The sequence below is a fragment of the Lepidochelys olivacea genome (genome assembly GCF_965140295.1).
Source record: "Lepidochelys olivacea isolate rLepOli2 genome assembly, chromosome: 1".
Lineage (NCBI taxonomy): Eukaryota > Metazoa > Chordata > Testudines > Cheloniidae > Lepidochelys > Lepidochelys olivacea.
The window spans coordinates 257600025-257614605 of NC_140411.1; the positions used below are offsets into that span (position 1 = coordinate 257600025).

At 52.6% G+C, this 14581-nt stretch overlaps 1 protein-coding gene across 6 annotated transcripts in view; it reads left to right on the forward strand.

Moving 5' to 3' along the window:
• Window positions 1–4873, forward strand: part of TOM1 (target of myb1 membrane trafficking protein) — a 29668-nt gene extending 24795 nt beyond the window's left edge. For 5 of the 6 annotated variants that reach the window (XM_084617309.1, XM_084617311.1, XM_084617313.1 and 2 more), the window contains exons 12-16: window positions 233–308; window positions 692–754; window positions 2651–2710; window positions 3519–3558; window positions 3647–4873. In XM_084617309.1, coding sequence (XP_084473435.1) covers window positions 233–308; window positions 692–754; window positions 2651–2710; window positions 3519–3558; window positions 3647–3786 — 379 coding nt within the window. In that variant the 3' untranslated portion in view covers window positions 3787–4873. The remainder of the gene's footprint in view (window positions 1–232; window positions 309–691; window positions 755–2650; window positions 2711–3518; window positions 3559–3646) is intronic. The other variant, XM_084617312.1, reaches the window with a different exon arrangement.
• The last annotated feature ends 9708 nt before the right edge of the window (window positions 4874–14581 follow it).

The following is a 14581-nucleotide window of genomic DNA, read 5'->3' on the forward strand; positions in this document are numbered from 1 at the left end:
TCTTGCTGCAGTGTTTGGGTTGGACCTTACTGTAGTGTTTCTAACAAGCCAGTGTTTGCACACATCTGAGATCTCCTAAATCTCTCAGGGAGATCTTCAGGGTCGCAGCAAGCAAGCTGTAGTGTGGTCAACAGCCCTGAATATTTATATGTATGAATTCCGCTAGGAGCTTGCCCCCTTGTGTATTCCTGCCACTTCTATGCGTTCACTTTAGCCTGCTGCTCTCTTTCAGGGTAAAGTATGAAGACCCCCAAGCAAACAAAGGGCTGGCTGGAGCCCTAGATGCCCGGCAGCAGAGCACAGGAGCGGTAAGTGGCCGTGGGGCTTTCCACACCCCACCAGTAATGGGCCCATCCTTCCTGCCCAACGGCAGTGCCAGTCAACGAGGTCCATTAGGGTAGAGCCTCCCAATGTATTTCATGCAAGCCAATCCTTAACCAGTGTGATGGTGGTAATTTCCAGTCGTCGCTAAACCTGGGCCTGGATTGGATTTGGTCCCGGAGTGGTGTGAGGCTCCCTATCCCCTTCTCCAAGCCCCCGAGCAGAGGTGGACTCCTTCTTTGTCCTGTAGACTCCCGCTCCCCACCCTCCTGGAGTTCTGGATGGTCAGGGATTGACTTGCTCTGCTCCCATCCTCTCCTCAACCTCCCACTTCGAAAGCAGCCCTCAGTGCAGCCTCTCTCTTAAGCAGATGGAACCTAGAGCTTCCATTGATGGAGCCCCACTAACTAACTGGATGGTGCAGCAAGGAATGGTGAGGAGGCGCGTAGCCGGTGGAGAGCAAAGAGAGCTGGGGCTGCTGGGCTAGGGTTTGAAACTGGTACAGCGTCTGGGCACACACTGCAGGCAATGGGAGAATGGCTGGGCAATGAGGAGCCCGGCCAAACCCCAACATTCCTGAAGGGCACCCTGGTCTGGGCAGGTAGTAGAGACTAAGAGGAAAGAAGCCAGAGGCTGTGGCTCCTCACCTGGTGTAGTCATGCCCTAGGAGAAGTCTGTAGGGATTGAACCCAGGACCAAAAGCATAAGCATCTATCGCTTTAGCGAAAGGGCCGGGTCTGGATAGGTGCGCCAGTCTGGTGTTCCGTCGCTGTCAGCCTAAGCAAGGGCATCATGATGAGTGCTGGGATTTGAACGGCTGCTGACCTCTGATTCTCAGGACTGGGGAGAGTGCAGTGCACATTACCCCAGTGTGGCGTGTTGTCCCTCTCTGGTAGCTGGACTGTGTAAATCGGTTTGAGGCTGCTACTGCCTCGAAGCTACTGAGCCTGGTCCTTCAGCTCAAGCAGCAGGGCCTGTGCTTTTAGACCCAGAGGTCTCAGGTTCAGTCCCTGGGGCAGCAATACACTCACAGGGCTTCTCCTTTCAGGCTGAGGCTTCAGGCTTCCTAGCAGCGCCCAGCCCAGAGAAACCTCTGGTCTGGGAAGTCCCCACACGCTGTCCAGTTAGCTTGTAAAAATCTCTACTCTCTATAGCCTTGGGGATCCCGCTCAGGACAGATTGAAACCTCCATAATCGCAGCCTGCCCCCCACCAACCATGGTAACTACCTGAGGGCTTCTCCTCCCAGAGGAGCTTCATCTTGACACCAGGGAGGCTGTGGCAGTATCTGTCCAGAGGCAAGGGACTGGTTTGGAGGAACCTGCTCTTGGGAGGAGAGGGTTGCCGCTGAGCTTGGCTTTGCTGTTCCTTGTGGAGGGTTCCATGAATTTGGGAGACGAAGGGACAACAGCCTCCAAATGACCACCTCCTATTTCTGCTTGGGGAACCCGCAGCTGCTGCTTCTCTCTCAGCTGGTCCTGGGGCATGGTCTTGGGATAAGGATCTGAGGCTTTGGGCTGGTGTTGCGTGACTAGTTACCCCTGGACACAAAAAGGGCTCCTCTCCCCTTCCACAGTGGAATTGACCAATGGTGAAAGCACATCTGAAAGAGGCGCTTCCATGGGGGAGCCAGCAGTCACGTATCTCCACCTTAACTGTAGAGGAGTTTTCCCTCCTGTATGCATTTCCACAGCTTCCCCTTTGGCATCTCCAGCAACCTTCCCCTGCCCCTTCATTCCACAGTGAGCCACAGTTACACCTGGGCCTTCCTTCTTGCCAGGCTCACCTCTTCCTCAAATCTGACCCCACAGCGGTGATGTGAAGCCAAACCTGTGGCAGCCCCCTTGTCTGCAGTGTGGTGGGCTGTGATGTCACATGCTGTGGAACGGCATCAGACGGGAGATAAAATCTCATGCTCTTTGGGTCAGAATTGGCAGTGATAGCAAGGGGAATCCAGAAAAGTACCGCTGTGGACGTAGCTTCCTGTCTGAGCAACCTGGCTGAGTTTGAGCCAGTGCTGCCCTTCCAGACCGCGCTGTGCTGGAGAGGAGAATGAGCCCTGTAAAGGGGATAGGCCAGTGTCAGTACCCCAGCACCAGTCTCAAACCTCCAGCTCCCTCAGAAAGGCCCATGTGCTAGAAGATACGTCTGTGGGTAGGGAGAAGGCATAAAATGACACTGTTGGCTGGAAGAGCTGTGGTGGGATTGGCCAGTGCAACAAGGGGCTGGGCTCAGTGAACCTTGTGAGAGGGGGAGAGTTTCTGCCAGGATGGGTTTGAGAAATGTCCTCTCTTTCTCTGCTTCATTCCTCTCTCTTCCTTCAACTCCAGATCCCTGTCCCCCAGGCTGGCTTCATGGAGGATATCGAGCAGTGGCTTTCCACTGATGTGGTAAGTGAGGGGCAGAACGGGGTGGTTCCTTTGGCATTTCACTTACTGCTCAGGGCTGGCAATGAACTGTCTCTCCCCCTCGGCCCCAGGAGAGGCTCAAAATTCCCTGGATGTTGGCGATGACCGTCCAAGGCTCTTGCAGGTGGCAGTGCGGAACAGGTCGATGTGGGCAGGGGTTTCCCTCATGCTCCCTTCCTCAGAACACACCCCACTGACCTTCCCATGCTCCTTCATTCCACACTGCCATCCTCCTCCCCACCTCTCCAGATGGCCACTATGCCCAACCACCTCCTAGAGCCTGATCCTGCAACACTGAGGCACGTGCTTAGCTCGACGTGTGTGCGTCGTCCCGGTGAAGTCAGCCAGGGTCTTGGAGCAGGACCTCCTGACTGAGGGGAGAGGGTGGGTAACAGGACCGGGAAAGGCTGTGCAGCGTGCCCCCAGTGCACTGCTGGGAGGGGGCAGCTGAGAGACAGCAGGGCGACCCAGGTGACCAAGGCTCTCCTGGCTGTGTGGTGAGCAAGGGGATTGGTGGGGTCTCTCATGTGGCGTGGAAGCAGAGGGTGTCTGTCTGCAGCCACAAGGCTGGCAAAAGGCTTCCAGGGAAATCTGATCTGGGTGAAGAGTTTTCTTGCCCTCCTGCCAGCTCTGTCAGCTGTTCCTGCTGGGGGTTGGGTAGAGAAACCTCCCCCTTTCCTGTCAGTAGGGGTGAGGATTGCAGTCCCATCTGCCTAGGTGGATCGGAGCGCTGTGTCCACCTGGGGTGCTCAGGCCTGCTTCCCAACATGTCTGTCTTCTCCTTTCCCAGGGGGAAAAGACAGAAGAGGCAAAGGGCGTCACCAGCGAAGGTAAGAGCCGCCGGCCCCTCCTTCCTCCTGAGCCCTTCTCAGAACCCTCCTCCCCCTCCTCGGCGCTAACTCTCTCTTCCTGCCCCAGAGTTCGACAAGTTCCTGGAAGAGCGAGCAAAGGTGGCGGACCAACTGCCCGCACTCCCCAGCCCCCGAGCAGGGCCACCTGCCGCCTCCAGTCCGCACCGGAAGCAGGAGAAGGAAGACGACACTATGTTTGCCTTATGAACCCTATGGACTGGTGTGCTGTGGAGCAAGAGGACACACGCTGTGGTGCTCCATCCCTGCCAGGGGCCGGGAGAGGAAGGGCCCTGCGCCCCCATTGCTCTCCTCTCACTCCTCCCCCCCACTTACCAATCTTAGGCTGCTTTGGGGTTAAGTTAATTATTGCTGTGTTTTGGGGACATCATGGAGTAGGCCCACGAAGAACGCTGGTGAAGCTGCTGGAGATGTTGCCAGACGAGTCTGGGGGCCCTGGGGTATCTTATTGTGATGGGGGCAAGCGGAGGGCTCTCCCCACCCTTCTTTCCAGTGAAATCACTGTAACCCCTCCTGAGAACTGGCAGCCGGGAGGTGTCCGCATCTGGGGTCTTTCCTGCTCGGCTGCTCCCTTTGGCTGCATCTCCCACGTCTAGCTGGGGCGCTCTGTTCTAGGCTGCTCTCCAGATTGGGTCCCCTCCCTACCTCCCTGCTGCTCTCAGGGCTGAGCTTTGCCCATCCCCTGCTGCAGTGGGACGCGCAGGGGTGGGGCGATTGCAGTGATGGGGAGAGCACTGACAGCAGGGAGGCCTCTAGTATTCGTTTCCCTGTCGCACAAGCACATATATGCAACACCCCCCTTGTGCCCCCAGAACCCTACTCGGGGGCCGTGTGATTTTGTCACCCGTAGTCCAGGTACCGAATCTCATGGCTGGAGATGGGGAAGGGGCTGCAAACGGTACCAAATCCGAGGGTGGAGGGGTGCGTGCAGTCCCACTCTGGAAAGGGGGGCAAAGGGGCAGATGTGCCTTCAGCAAACGCTTTGAGGTGAATTGCTTTGATTCTTGGATCTCCTTTAGTCTCCGTCCCCCCGCCCCGGACTTAACTCCCCCCATGACGTCCAGCTAAGCCTCCCCTTGTTCCCGCTGTGGAATGGGGGGGGTGAGAGGAGAGTGTCTCTGAGAGAAAGAAGAGAACACTTTAAACAAACAGTGCATGCTGCCCTATGCAGACATGGCAGGGGAGGAGCGTGCAAGGCCTGGGGCTAATGCTGATTATTCCATGTAACCTTGGAGACTTGCCTTTTGTATCGCACATTAAACAAGCAACGTCCTGACCCTCTTGGAGAGTGTGTGCTGCCGCCCTTGTGGGCAGAGGAACCTGGGGAGCCAGACTGCTGAGAGCAGGAGCGGACACCGGCTCGGGGTAGGAGGGGAGCGGGGGGACCATGACTGCTGAGAGCGGGCACCCTCTGAACCTTCATATTGTGATCACCCTGATCAATGTCCTGAACCTGTGGGAAGCGTCAGCAGGAGCTAACCCCTCCTGTCTCCAGCAGGTAGCTGCTGCTGGATCTGCTCTTTGTTCATTTAAAGATTTCCACTAAATAAAAGCTCTGCCGAAGCGGTGGGGAGGGGAGTTCCCTCTCCAGCCATGCACTGCAAGCTGCTAGACGACTGGCTCGCTTGGAAGCAGCGCAGGGATGGGGGTCACTTAAAGGGCAACTGAATAAACTGGACACTTTCCTTTTGCCCCGCTCTGTAGGAAAGGGTTAGATCAGTGGAAGGTGTTTGAACCTGAAAGCCTTTCTCCACTAACCTGGAGTCTCAACTGAACACCTCAGAGGCAGAGAGAAGGAGAGTACAAGAGCTGGGAGCCGAGCTGGTATGTGCTTGTATGTACCTGTGCTGGAACAAGTTGGGTGGCAGTTCAAGCTACCCTCCCCCTTTGCAGAGCAGCTGGGCTTAGGGTTTATTACCTGGCCTCTCCAGCTTTCCAAGATGATGGGAGCATCTCAGCTGGGTTGTCCGTTAAGCCTATGAAGCAGGATATCTCATTCCAGTGCCCGCAGCTGCAATGGTGACCTGCGTGTGATTCTGGAGGAAGGAGGAGTAAAGGACCATGGGTGGGAACTCCATCCAGCTGCTGTAGAGTGGGTTTAGACAGGAAGGTTCAAGTTGTGCAGCAGATCCAGCCTCCTATTCTCTCTGAATGCACTTTCATCTCTGACAAGTTGCCATCCCTTTGAGCACAGGTAGGTCCAGCAGAGAGTGGGAAGGAACTGCCAATCACCCTCTGTCCCAGTTCTACCTGATGATGTCTTCATTTAGTGCCTTACTGATGTCTGGAAGCAAGGAGGAAGTTTATTTGTCATTGCTAACTCCCTCTGGTTGTAATGATTTTGGGTGTCCCAGTCAAGTCCCTGATTGGGACAGGCGTCCACATCACAAAAATGTACATGACGTACCTAGGGCATTGTAGAGGTTAATCAGGTACAGTTTGTAAAGTATTCTGTTGGAGTTGAAAAGGGATATGTATGTGCTTTGTGTCTCCATTATGCTTATTATTGGAGGGCTTATGGGTTTCTATTGCATTGCAGGAAGAGCTGGTCAACGTCCCCCCAAGACTAAAGGCCTGCACCTCAACTGAGGCAAAGGAGCCACAGAGCCCAGAGAGTAACTGATTCCAGAGGAATCAAATGCAAAAACAAGGATGGGAGTGTGCAGGTCACAGGGTCAGAACCAGGGATCCCACGGGGGACACCAAGCAGAGCATTCTGTGCCCGCGGCTCGTCAAAGGAGTCCAAGGAGCCAGTGGACACCACCAAGAGGAACTCACCCCAGATATGTGAACCATCAAGGGAGCAGAAACAGGCCCCTCAGTCGCAGAGCACTACCTCCATCAAACTTCCTCCTCCTGGTCTGATGGATGGCTGTCTTGGCTGTTGCCAGGAGCAGGCTGAGGAAGAGCTCTTGCGACTTTGTGGGGCCATGGCTGGCATATGCAAACCAAGGAGCTGCGGGGAACAGTGCAGGAGGAGGCTCTGGGGGAGATGGAAAAGAGGTGGCAGCAGGTTTGCAGGTAGTGAATGTTGAAGATAAGGCAGTTTAACAGCAGATTTCTATTAGGACCCCATTTTCACATGTTCTTGGTTTGCTCAAGCGTTCTCCCTTGAGGACTGAACCAAGGCTTGAGAGGCAACAGAACTAAAACAAGGGGGGATGCTGTTTCTTGCAGAGATTAAGTTGTTAGAAGAGCTCTCATTCTAGTCTCTGTTGTAGCCCCTTTTATGACAGCTCAGCCACCACCCAAGAGCCTCAAAGCCCACTTAACCATGAATATTGCCCTCCCTCCCCATGCAACCCCTGGTGTAGGAGCAGGAAAAGGAGGCAGGGGTGTGGCTGGAGTACTCCGCACTCTGCTATTCTGGGCTGATAGAGCAATCTGTGGGGTTGCTCTAACATACACTGAGGATGTCACAAAATCAGGGCAACGGCACCTGTATTTTCCCATTGTGGTCCAGACAGGACACCCATTATCATGCTTCCAGTTCTCCACCTGTTGCCTCTCTTGGGAGGAGGCCTGCATTTCCCTCCCTTCTGACCAGGTGTTTCCAGGCTGCACACGTTCCTGCCTTCACTATGTTCTTCCCAGCAGAGACAGGCTGCCCATGGATACCTGCTTGCTTTTCCTTTAGAGATGGTTAACAGGTGTAATTGCCACAGTTATGTTACCCACGCAGCACTTCCTACGCAAGCCTACTTTAAGATAAAGTAAAAAGCACTACAGCAAAAATATTAAAAACAATAAAAGAACCTGCATGCATGCTAATAAGCTTACCAGCAATCACACGGACTCTGGCAGCAGCAGGCCTTCAACACCCCCAGCTGGGGGGTTTCCTTTGTGATTGCAAGTTCATCATAGCAACAGCTCAGAGCAAGCACCTAATCTTATGGGGCCTCAGCCCTTCCCTAAGGATTAGGACCCTCCATAGACCAGGGGTCCTGTCTGCCCAATCAGGAAGAAGGCCCTGAGCCAGTTTAAAACCAAGCTATTTGTCCAAACCCCTTTCTGTGTCTGTTGGTCCCTGGAGAATTCAGTTTGAGCTAGTGTATGCATCTGTCTCCGGGGAGAGTGGCTTCAAAGAGCTGACAACAGATGCATACACTAGCATCCCTGCCCCTAGAGAAGGTACGTACAATGCCACAATAACACATACACAATTGCATTTTTAACACAATGGACTTCAAAGGTATTAACCCTAATTCTATAAGGTTTATCTTAATTCCATAAGGTTTGTCCAGAATATTACAGGATATGGTCGGTCTGTCAGAAGGGGCTGGGCCCAGAATTCCAGAGGCACAGAGGTGGCGTAAAGCTGCTTTCTCCAACCACCAAGCTGTACTTCCGGAGAGATGCAGCTCAGAATCTGGAACGGAGCATCTGCAGGCTCTTGCTGCCCCCATCCAGGGCTGCCTGATTGAAGAAGGCAGTATAATGGAAAGGCAGCTGTACCCTGGCCAGAAAAGATCAAAGATCAGCACTCTATCTGAGCTCCCTATCTAGAATAGCCAGAGCCTGCAAGATAGAAGGCCAGAATAAAAGAACTTGGATGCCCTGGGAGATGGTCCCTCAAGCTGAAGACCCAGAATACTATAGTACAATTGGTCCTCATACAGGGCTCTGTGTCTCCTTACTGTCCTGCTCACCAGCTGGTTGGGTTAAGAAGAGTTTCTTCTTCAGAATAATGACAGGTTTCAGAGTAGCAGCCGTGTTAGTCTGTATTCGCAAAAAGAAAAGGAGTACTTGTGGCACCTTAGAGACTAACCAATTGATTTGAGCATAAGCTTTCGTGAGCTACAGCTCACTTCAATCCGATGAAGTGAGCTGTAGCTCACGAAAGCTTATGCTCAAATCAATTTGTTAGTCTCTAAGGTGCCACAAGTCCACCTTTTCTTTCTTCAGAATACGTTTTGTTGTGAACTTAGAGCTTTTGAAAGGTGCCAGGCTATCAGATGACTGGGAACGCTGAGTGGAGTCCAAACACTAAAGCAACACAAGGCCTGGCCCCCTCAATTGAGGGAGGGGCCACGGAGCCCAGGCATCAACTGTTAGCCCTGGAGAGTTAAGATGTTTTATTTGTCCAAAGAATATATGCCATCCTGGCAGAAGAAGTGCAAGGTTCACACTACCCTACTACTGTGCCTTAAGTCTGAGCTGGAGGGCCCACCTTTGGCCTGTTTGTTCCTTGGTCTGTCTGTTGAGACTACCACAATTATAAAACTCGAGCAGCAATGTTTATGAAAACACCTGTCCACTGGGCTGATGCTATCATTTCTAATTTAACAAAGCCCAACAGATGGTAATAACGTATAAGCACTGCAAAGCTGGAGTCTATTGGACGCAATGACCTACAAGTGAAAGGTTCTGCATCATGTTACCAACACCCTGAGTCAGGCAAGTCCCTCAAAGTCTTGGTTCTGTCTAAACGATGTTCTGTTTAGGCTCAAAAATTAAACCAACAGCAGAGATCAGTGTTGGTTTAATTTGTGACTTAAAGAATGAACGGGCAGTAGATTTGATTGGGGGTTTTGGGGTTTTTTTCCCCGTACAGTATGGAATAACTTGTGTAAGTCTCGTTGTGTTCACCAAAGTAAAAGGTAAACAGAGGAAATGCTCCTAAGCTAGTGTGAAATGTTGCTTTACTATCAGCTGATCCAGAAGTACCTCTGAATTCAGATGGAATTGTACAAGGTCTGTTTTTCTTTTCAGATTCCTCCCCAAAATTGTGAAGTTACCCATGAAACAACTTAAAATGCATTATTTCAACATTATGGCTATAAAAAAGACAAACTTAGACCACATTTAAATTAATTAAAAATGAACTTTATACACTTGCATTTTCGAATATTGAGCTTTTTTTTTTTTTTTAAGTAACTTGATTATTTTGTAAAACAAGGTGACCACTAGAGGTCAGGTCAGCAGCAAGCTACTGTGCTCAGGACATGCTGTCTAAAATCAGACTGAAAATCTTTCAGGGTTTTGGTTGCCAAAGACCTAGTTAGTGGTTACCGAGCTGTGCAACCTTATGAAAACTCAGTACAGAATGTTACTATATTCTGTGTATTCACTCCTACCATAAACTCTTACAAAGATTCCTAGGGTGACTACTATAGAATTTACTTACGCTGATCTTTTGACCAAATTATGCTGTCTGGGCATATTTAGCCAGGCTGCAAATGGCCATAACATATTTACACCAGATCTGAATTTGGCCTGTGTCTGTAGAGAGTTACTCTATAAAGCACATACTATTCTGCATTATGTTCACAAGAATTTTACTCTCATTTGTATGTGTGTGGCTGTTAAAATATCAAAATCACACCCCTAGAAGCATGAAAAATTAGGGCCATTTTGTATCTGATGATAAAATCCAAAGAGTTTTAGGCTTTTTTTCAAGGACTTTTAACTAAAATACGTCCTAATTCCCCAGTGATTGCACTGTAGTCTTGAGAATGTATTCAAAGGTAACCCCTTCCATGCATGCTCCTATCTCAATTTAGTATGGCTTTCAGGTGATTTGCCATCCGAATATTTCCCTAAAAGTGCTTTGTGATGGGGTGTGCTTGCCCTGCACTGGACAAGGAGGGCTTAACCCCATACTTTGGGCAGAGGAAGCCACGCCCCCTTCCCCTGCTGGGCATGCTCTAACTGGAGTGACAGTATAAAAGGGAGCAACCCAGCTCAGTCAGGGCTGACTACCACTGAAGAGGGAGGATGGCTGCTGCAGGCTCTTGCCTGGGAGCGGCTGGAGTCCGAGTCTGCAGAGGCGAAGCCCGCTGAAATCTGGACAGATACTCAGCTACCTGTAGATGCCCAGGAGACGTCGGAACTGTCTGCAGTTTCACAGGCTGGAGACACAGAGACCATGTTGTTGGAAGACAGGGCAGGAAGTAGCCCAGAGGGACTAGCCATTGACCCAGTTGTAGGACGAGGAACTAAGTCCAGTGTATTTTCGTTGGATCCCTGCTGACCTAGGGTTAAGTATGCTCACTGCTGACTGGGACCTGGTGGAGTAGGGAGAGCCTGGGTCTCCCTACTCTGCCCACCACATGCCATGTGGTGGCCCATCCCCCACTAGCCATTGGGATACTCAGCCCTGTGAGGGAAGGTAGCTGTATTGAATCTGGCCACTAGGCTGCATAGCCCTGCGAGGGAGGGCTGCTGTATTGACTCTGGCCCCTAAGCCATACAGCCCTGAGGGTAAGGGTGGTTACACTCAGCCGTGGGGCTATAATGCCCCTCTCCCTGCCCCAAAGGGGGATGGGGTATATTTCTCTGTAACATGCTTATTTTAGAAAAATAAGGGAAATTATTTTCTGATGTGAAATTAAAATTAGTTCTTATTTCCTTTAGGTGATTCCTCCAAGGCAGTGTCCTGTGTTAAATACTTGATACCTTGTAAAAGGCTGACACTTTACTGGTGAACTCTTTTACACCTTGTTGGCTTATATACTGTACAGTGGCCAACTTTACTCCTGAGGGCATTCTGTGCCAAAAAAAATTAAATTCTGCACACAATATTTTAAAATTCTCCAAATTTTATTTGACAAATGTGGAGGCTCCACCATGGCATTGAGGAACACAGGTAACTGTGCAGCTCCCCGCACAGACTCAGTGGTGAGGCTGCACCCAACTGTGGCACAGTGCAAGGACTGGGCCTGCCCTGGAAACACCCCAGGACCCTGCCCCTCCATGCCAGGTGCACCAGGTGTGGGCAGGCAGGCTCTGCAAGGCAGGATCTAAGTGTGGAGGGGCTTATTGTGGGGGGATCCAGGTGTGAGTTGAGAGGGTTCTGTGTGGGGCAAGCTGGGTGCAGGCAGCTCAGTGGGGGATCTGGATGCATAGGGGCTTGTTGTGGGGTTCTGGGTGCAATGATAATGGGACTCTGCACGGAGGTCCAGGTGAAGGTGATTGGGGCTCAGCAGAAGGGGGGCCTATGTGTAGGGAGGATAGAGCTTGGCAGGTGGGGTCTGGATGTGGGGGGTCCAGATGCTGGGGGAGTGGGGCTCGGTTGGGTGGGGATCTGGGTGTGGGTGGCTTGTTGGGGTGGTGCAGAGTGAGGCTTGATGGGAGGGTCTGGGTATGAGGGGGTCTGGATGCATGGGAGTTGGGCAGATGGGGGAGCAGCTCCCTGTACAGCAAACTTTTGGCCCGAGGGCCACATCGTGGTGCGAAACTGTATGGAGGGCCAGGCAGGGAAGGCTGTGACCCCCCGAAACAGCCTGGCCCCTTCCCCCTATCTGCCTCCTGACAGGCTCCCCAGGACCCCACCCCCTAACCAACCCCCCCCCCCGTTCCCTGTCCCCGGACTGCCCTGACCCCTATCCGCCCCCTCCGACAGGCCCCCTGGGACTCCCATGCCCTATCCAACCCCCCTCCCCCCCCGTTCCCCGACCCCTGACTGCTCTGCCCCATCCAACCGCTCCCTGTCCCCTGACTGCCCCCCAGGACCCCTTACCCAACTCCCCCTGCCACCATGTGTGCATGCTGCCGCCACCCCCTTACCATGCCGCTCAGAGCAGCAAAAGCTCACTGCCCATGCGGCGGCGTAACTGAGAGGGAGGGGGGACAGCAGGGGAGGGGCTGGGGGCTAGCCTCCCCGTCCAGGAGCTCAAGGGTTGGGCAGGATGGTCCTGCGGGATGTTGTTTGCCCACCTTGTGCTGTACAGGGATCCCTCTGCCTGCAGCTGAGGTGCAGGAACCCTGGGGTGGGGGGATGGGGGGAGGTTTGCAGAGCTTCCTGCAGCTGGGGGAGAAATCTGGGGGTGGGTCTGACCCCGGATGCCGTGCAGGGGAAGAGGAAGCCTTGTCCTCTCCATCCCATTCCGGACTAGCAGCTGAGTCTGGCGCAGGATAAGAGCCACCAGCAGGGTTTTCCCCAGCCCCGCCTCCTGCCCCACAGTGGTTTACCTCTCTGCCGGCTGCCCTGGGCATCTGAAACATACTGTTGAGGAGGGTCACATGACCGCTCTTGTGGCTTCCCTTTGCTTCAGAAAGTCATTTTTCTTCAGGAGCAAAGAAATTTGCAGGGGACATAAATTCTGCACATGTGCAGTGGTGCAGAATTCCCCCAGGAGTAAAGTTCAACTTGTATACATTAACAACTGAACTTTAATTCCTTCTAGACTATTTATATTGCAAGTTTGTGCCATGTGTCATTTGAAAGGGAATTTACCTTGTGTTTTCAATAGTCTTCGATTTAACCTGTGACCCAAGGTATTAACCTCTGTGGGAGCAAACAGACCCAGGCTGCTTGTTGCTTTAGTAAAAATTGTATTAAGTTAGAAGGATAAACTAAACTAGCAGAATTGTTCACTTTTCATATTTTACTTGCTTCCACGGACTATATCCATTTCTTAGATGGGGAGCTCCAGTGCTATTAGATCCAAGTGATATATATATCACAAGATCCAAGTGATAGTACAAGGCAGAAGAGAAGAGAATTTTTATTTCTGTAGTACTCCTTGCCAACTTGCAGAGTGCACCAGTGGGCAGAGTCCTTTCTGGGAGAATATCCAGCTAACAGACCCTTTTCCAGTGTCTGGGGATCCCCTGGTCTCGGCCTTGTATCCTGCAGCAGGTGCTACGCGGTGCTGTTCCCGGAAGCACTGGTGGCTGCCTTGCTATGGTAACAGGCAACAAGGCTAGGAGAAAAGCTGTATATTCCTATCAGCCAAGGGAAATGGAGATGTACATCTCCACCTGCCAAGGCACAAGTGTGGGACATAATGTGTGACAAAGGCCCAGAACATGGGACACAAAAATATTGTCATGAACCTGCTGGCTCCTCACTGGGTACAACACAACATCCAGCCAGGTGGCATAATCCCACCCTCCAACAGTGATGGCTCATCACCCTAAGCAAGTGAGGCCCAGCCCAATCAAAGAATTCAGAAGCTAACTCCCCAAAGCTACGTGTGTGTGTGGGCTCAAATCATGGGCCATGGAATAGTGCCTTAGGAAGCTGTCTTGTCACCATGACAATTTACCAGACCCTGGAATCTGTTTGAGTGTTGCTGTGGTAAGCACGGCTTGGTGAGGCTGGGACAGGATTGCAGCAGTTAAGGCCAGTTCTGACAGCAGGGCTGAAGGGTGCTCCCTGCACATCTGAGGGGGCCCAAGGCATAAGTTGCACAAGAGGCTGCAGTCATCCTGGCCCAGCAGAGCAGAGACCCCCGCAAGCCAGGACTGCAAGGAGGAGGACCTATATTGAGACTGTGATATGTGCCTGACCTGCCAAAAAGTCACCAGCTCCTTGGGTTGCCAACTTTCTGATCCCTGAAAACTAAACACCCCTTGCCCTACCCCTTCCCCTGAGGCTCTGCCCCACCTGTTTCTCTTTCTTCCCCCTCCTCCCCCATTGCTCAATCACTCCCCCATCCCCAGGGATTCCCCTACTGCCTGCAGAGCCGGGATGAGAGGAGCTGACGCGGAGCCTGCCTGCCCAGTCAGCACATGGCAGGGGGCAGTCCCCAGAGCAAGGGGCCGGTGTGACCAAACTGGGGCACAACAGAGCAAGGGGCCGGGGCAGAAGGGGGGTTGGGGTGGGGAAATTAGAGCACAGCTGGGTGAGGTCTGTCCCTGGAGCGAGGGGCTGGGGAAATCGGGGTGGGTGGGGCAGACAGGTTACACTCTCCTTCTCCATCCCCCAGATGGGGCCAGTACCTCTGAGTTCTCTCTGTCAGGCTGTGGGGTGGGAAGAGAAGCAGCTTCTAAGCAGAACCACTCCAGCAGCTGCTGCTCCTCCCACCCCTTAGTGGCAGAAGCCAGTTAGTGCAGGTCACTGGACTTTTCGGTCTGGTCAGCTGTGCTGACCAGATGCTGCCAGTTTCCCTTTTTGTCCGGAAACTGAACACCTGGCAACCCTAACAGCTGCTACTGCCCCCAAACCAGAGGTCAGAGGGTACTTGCTCCAGGAGGGAGCCAGAGGCTGCAGGAGAGCAAGCCAGAAGCAGCAGCCTAGGAGCTGGCTGTGGAGGGA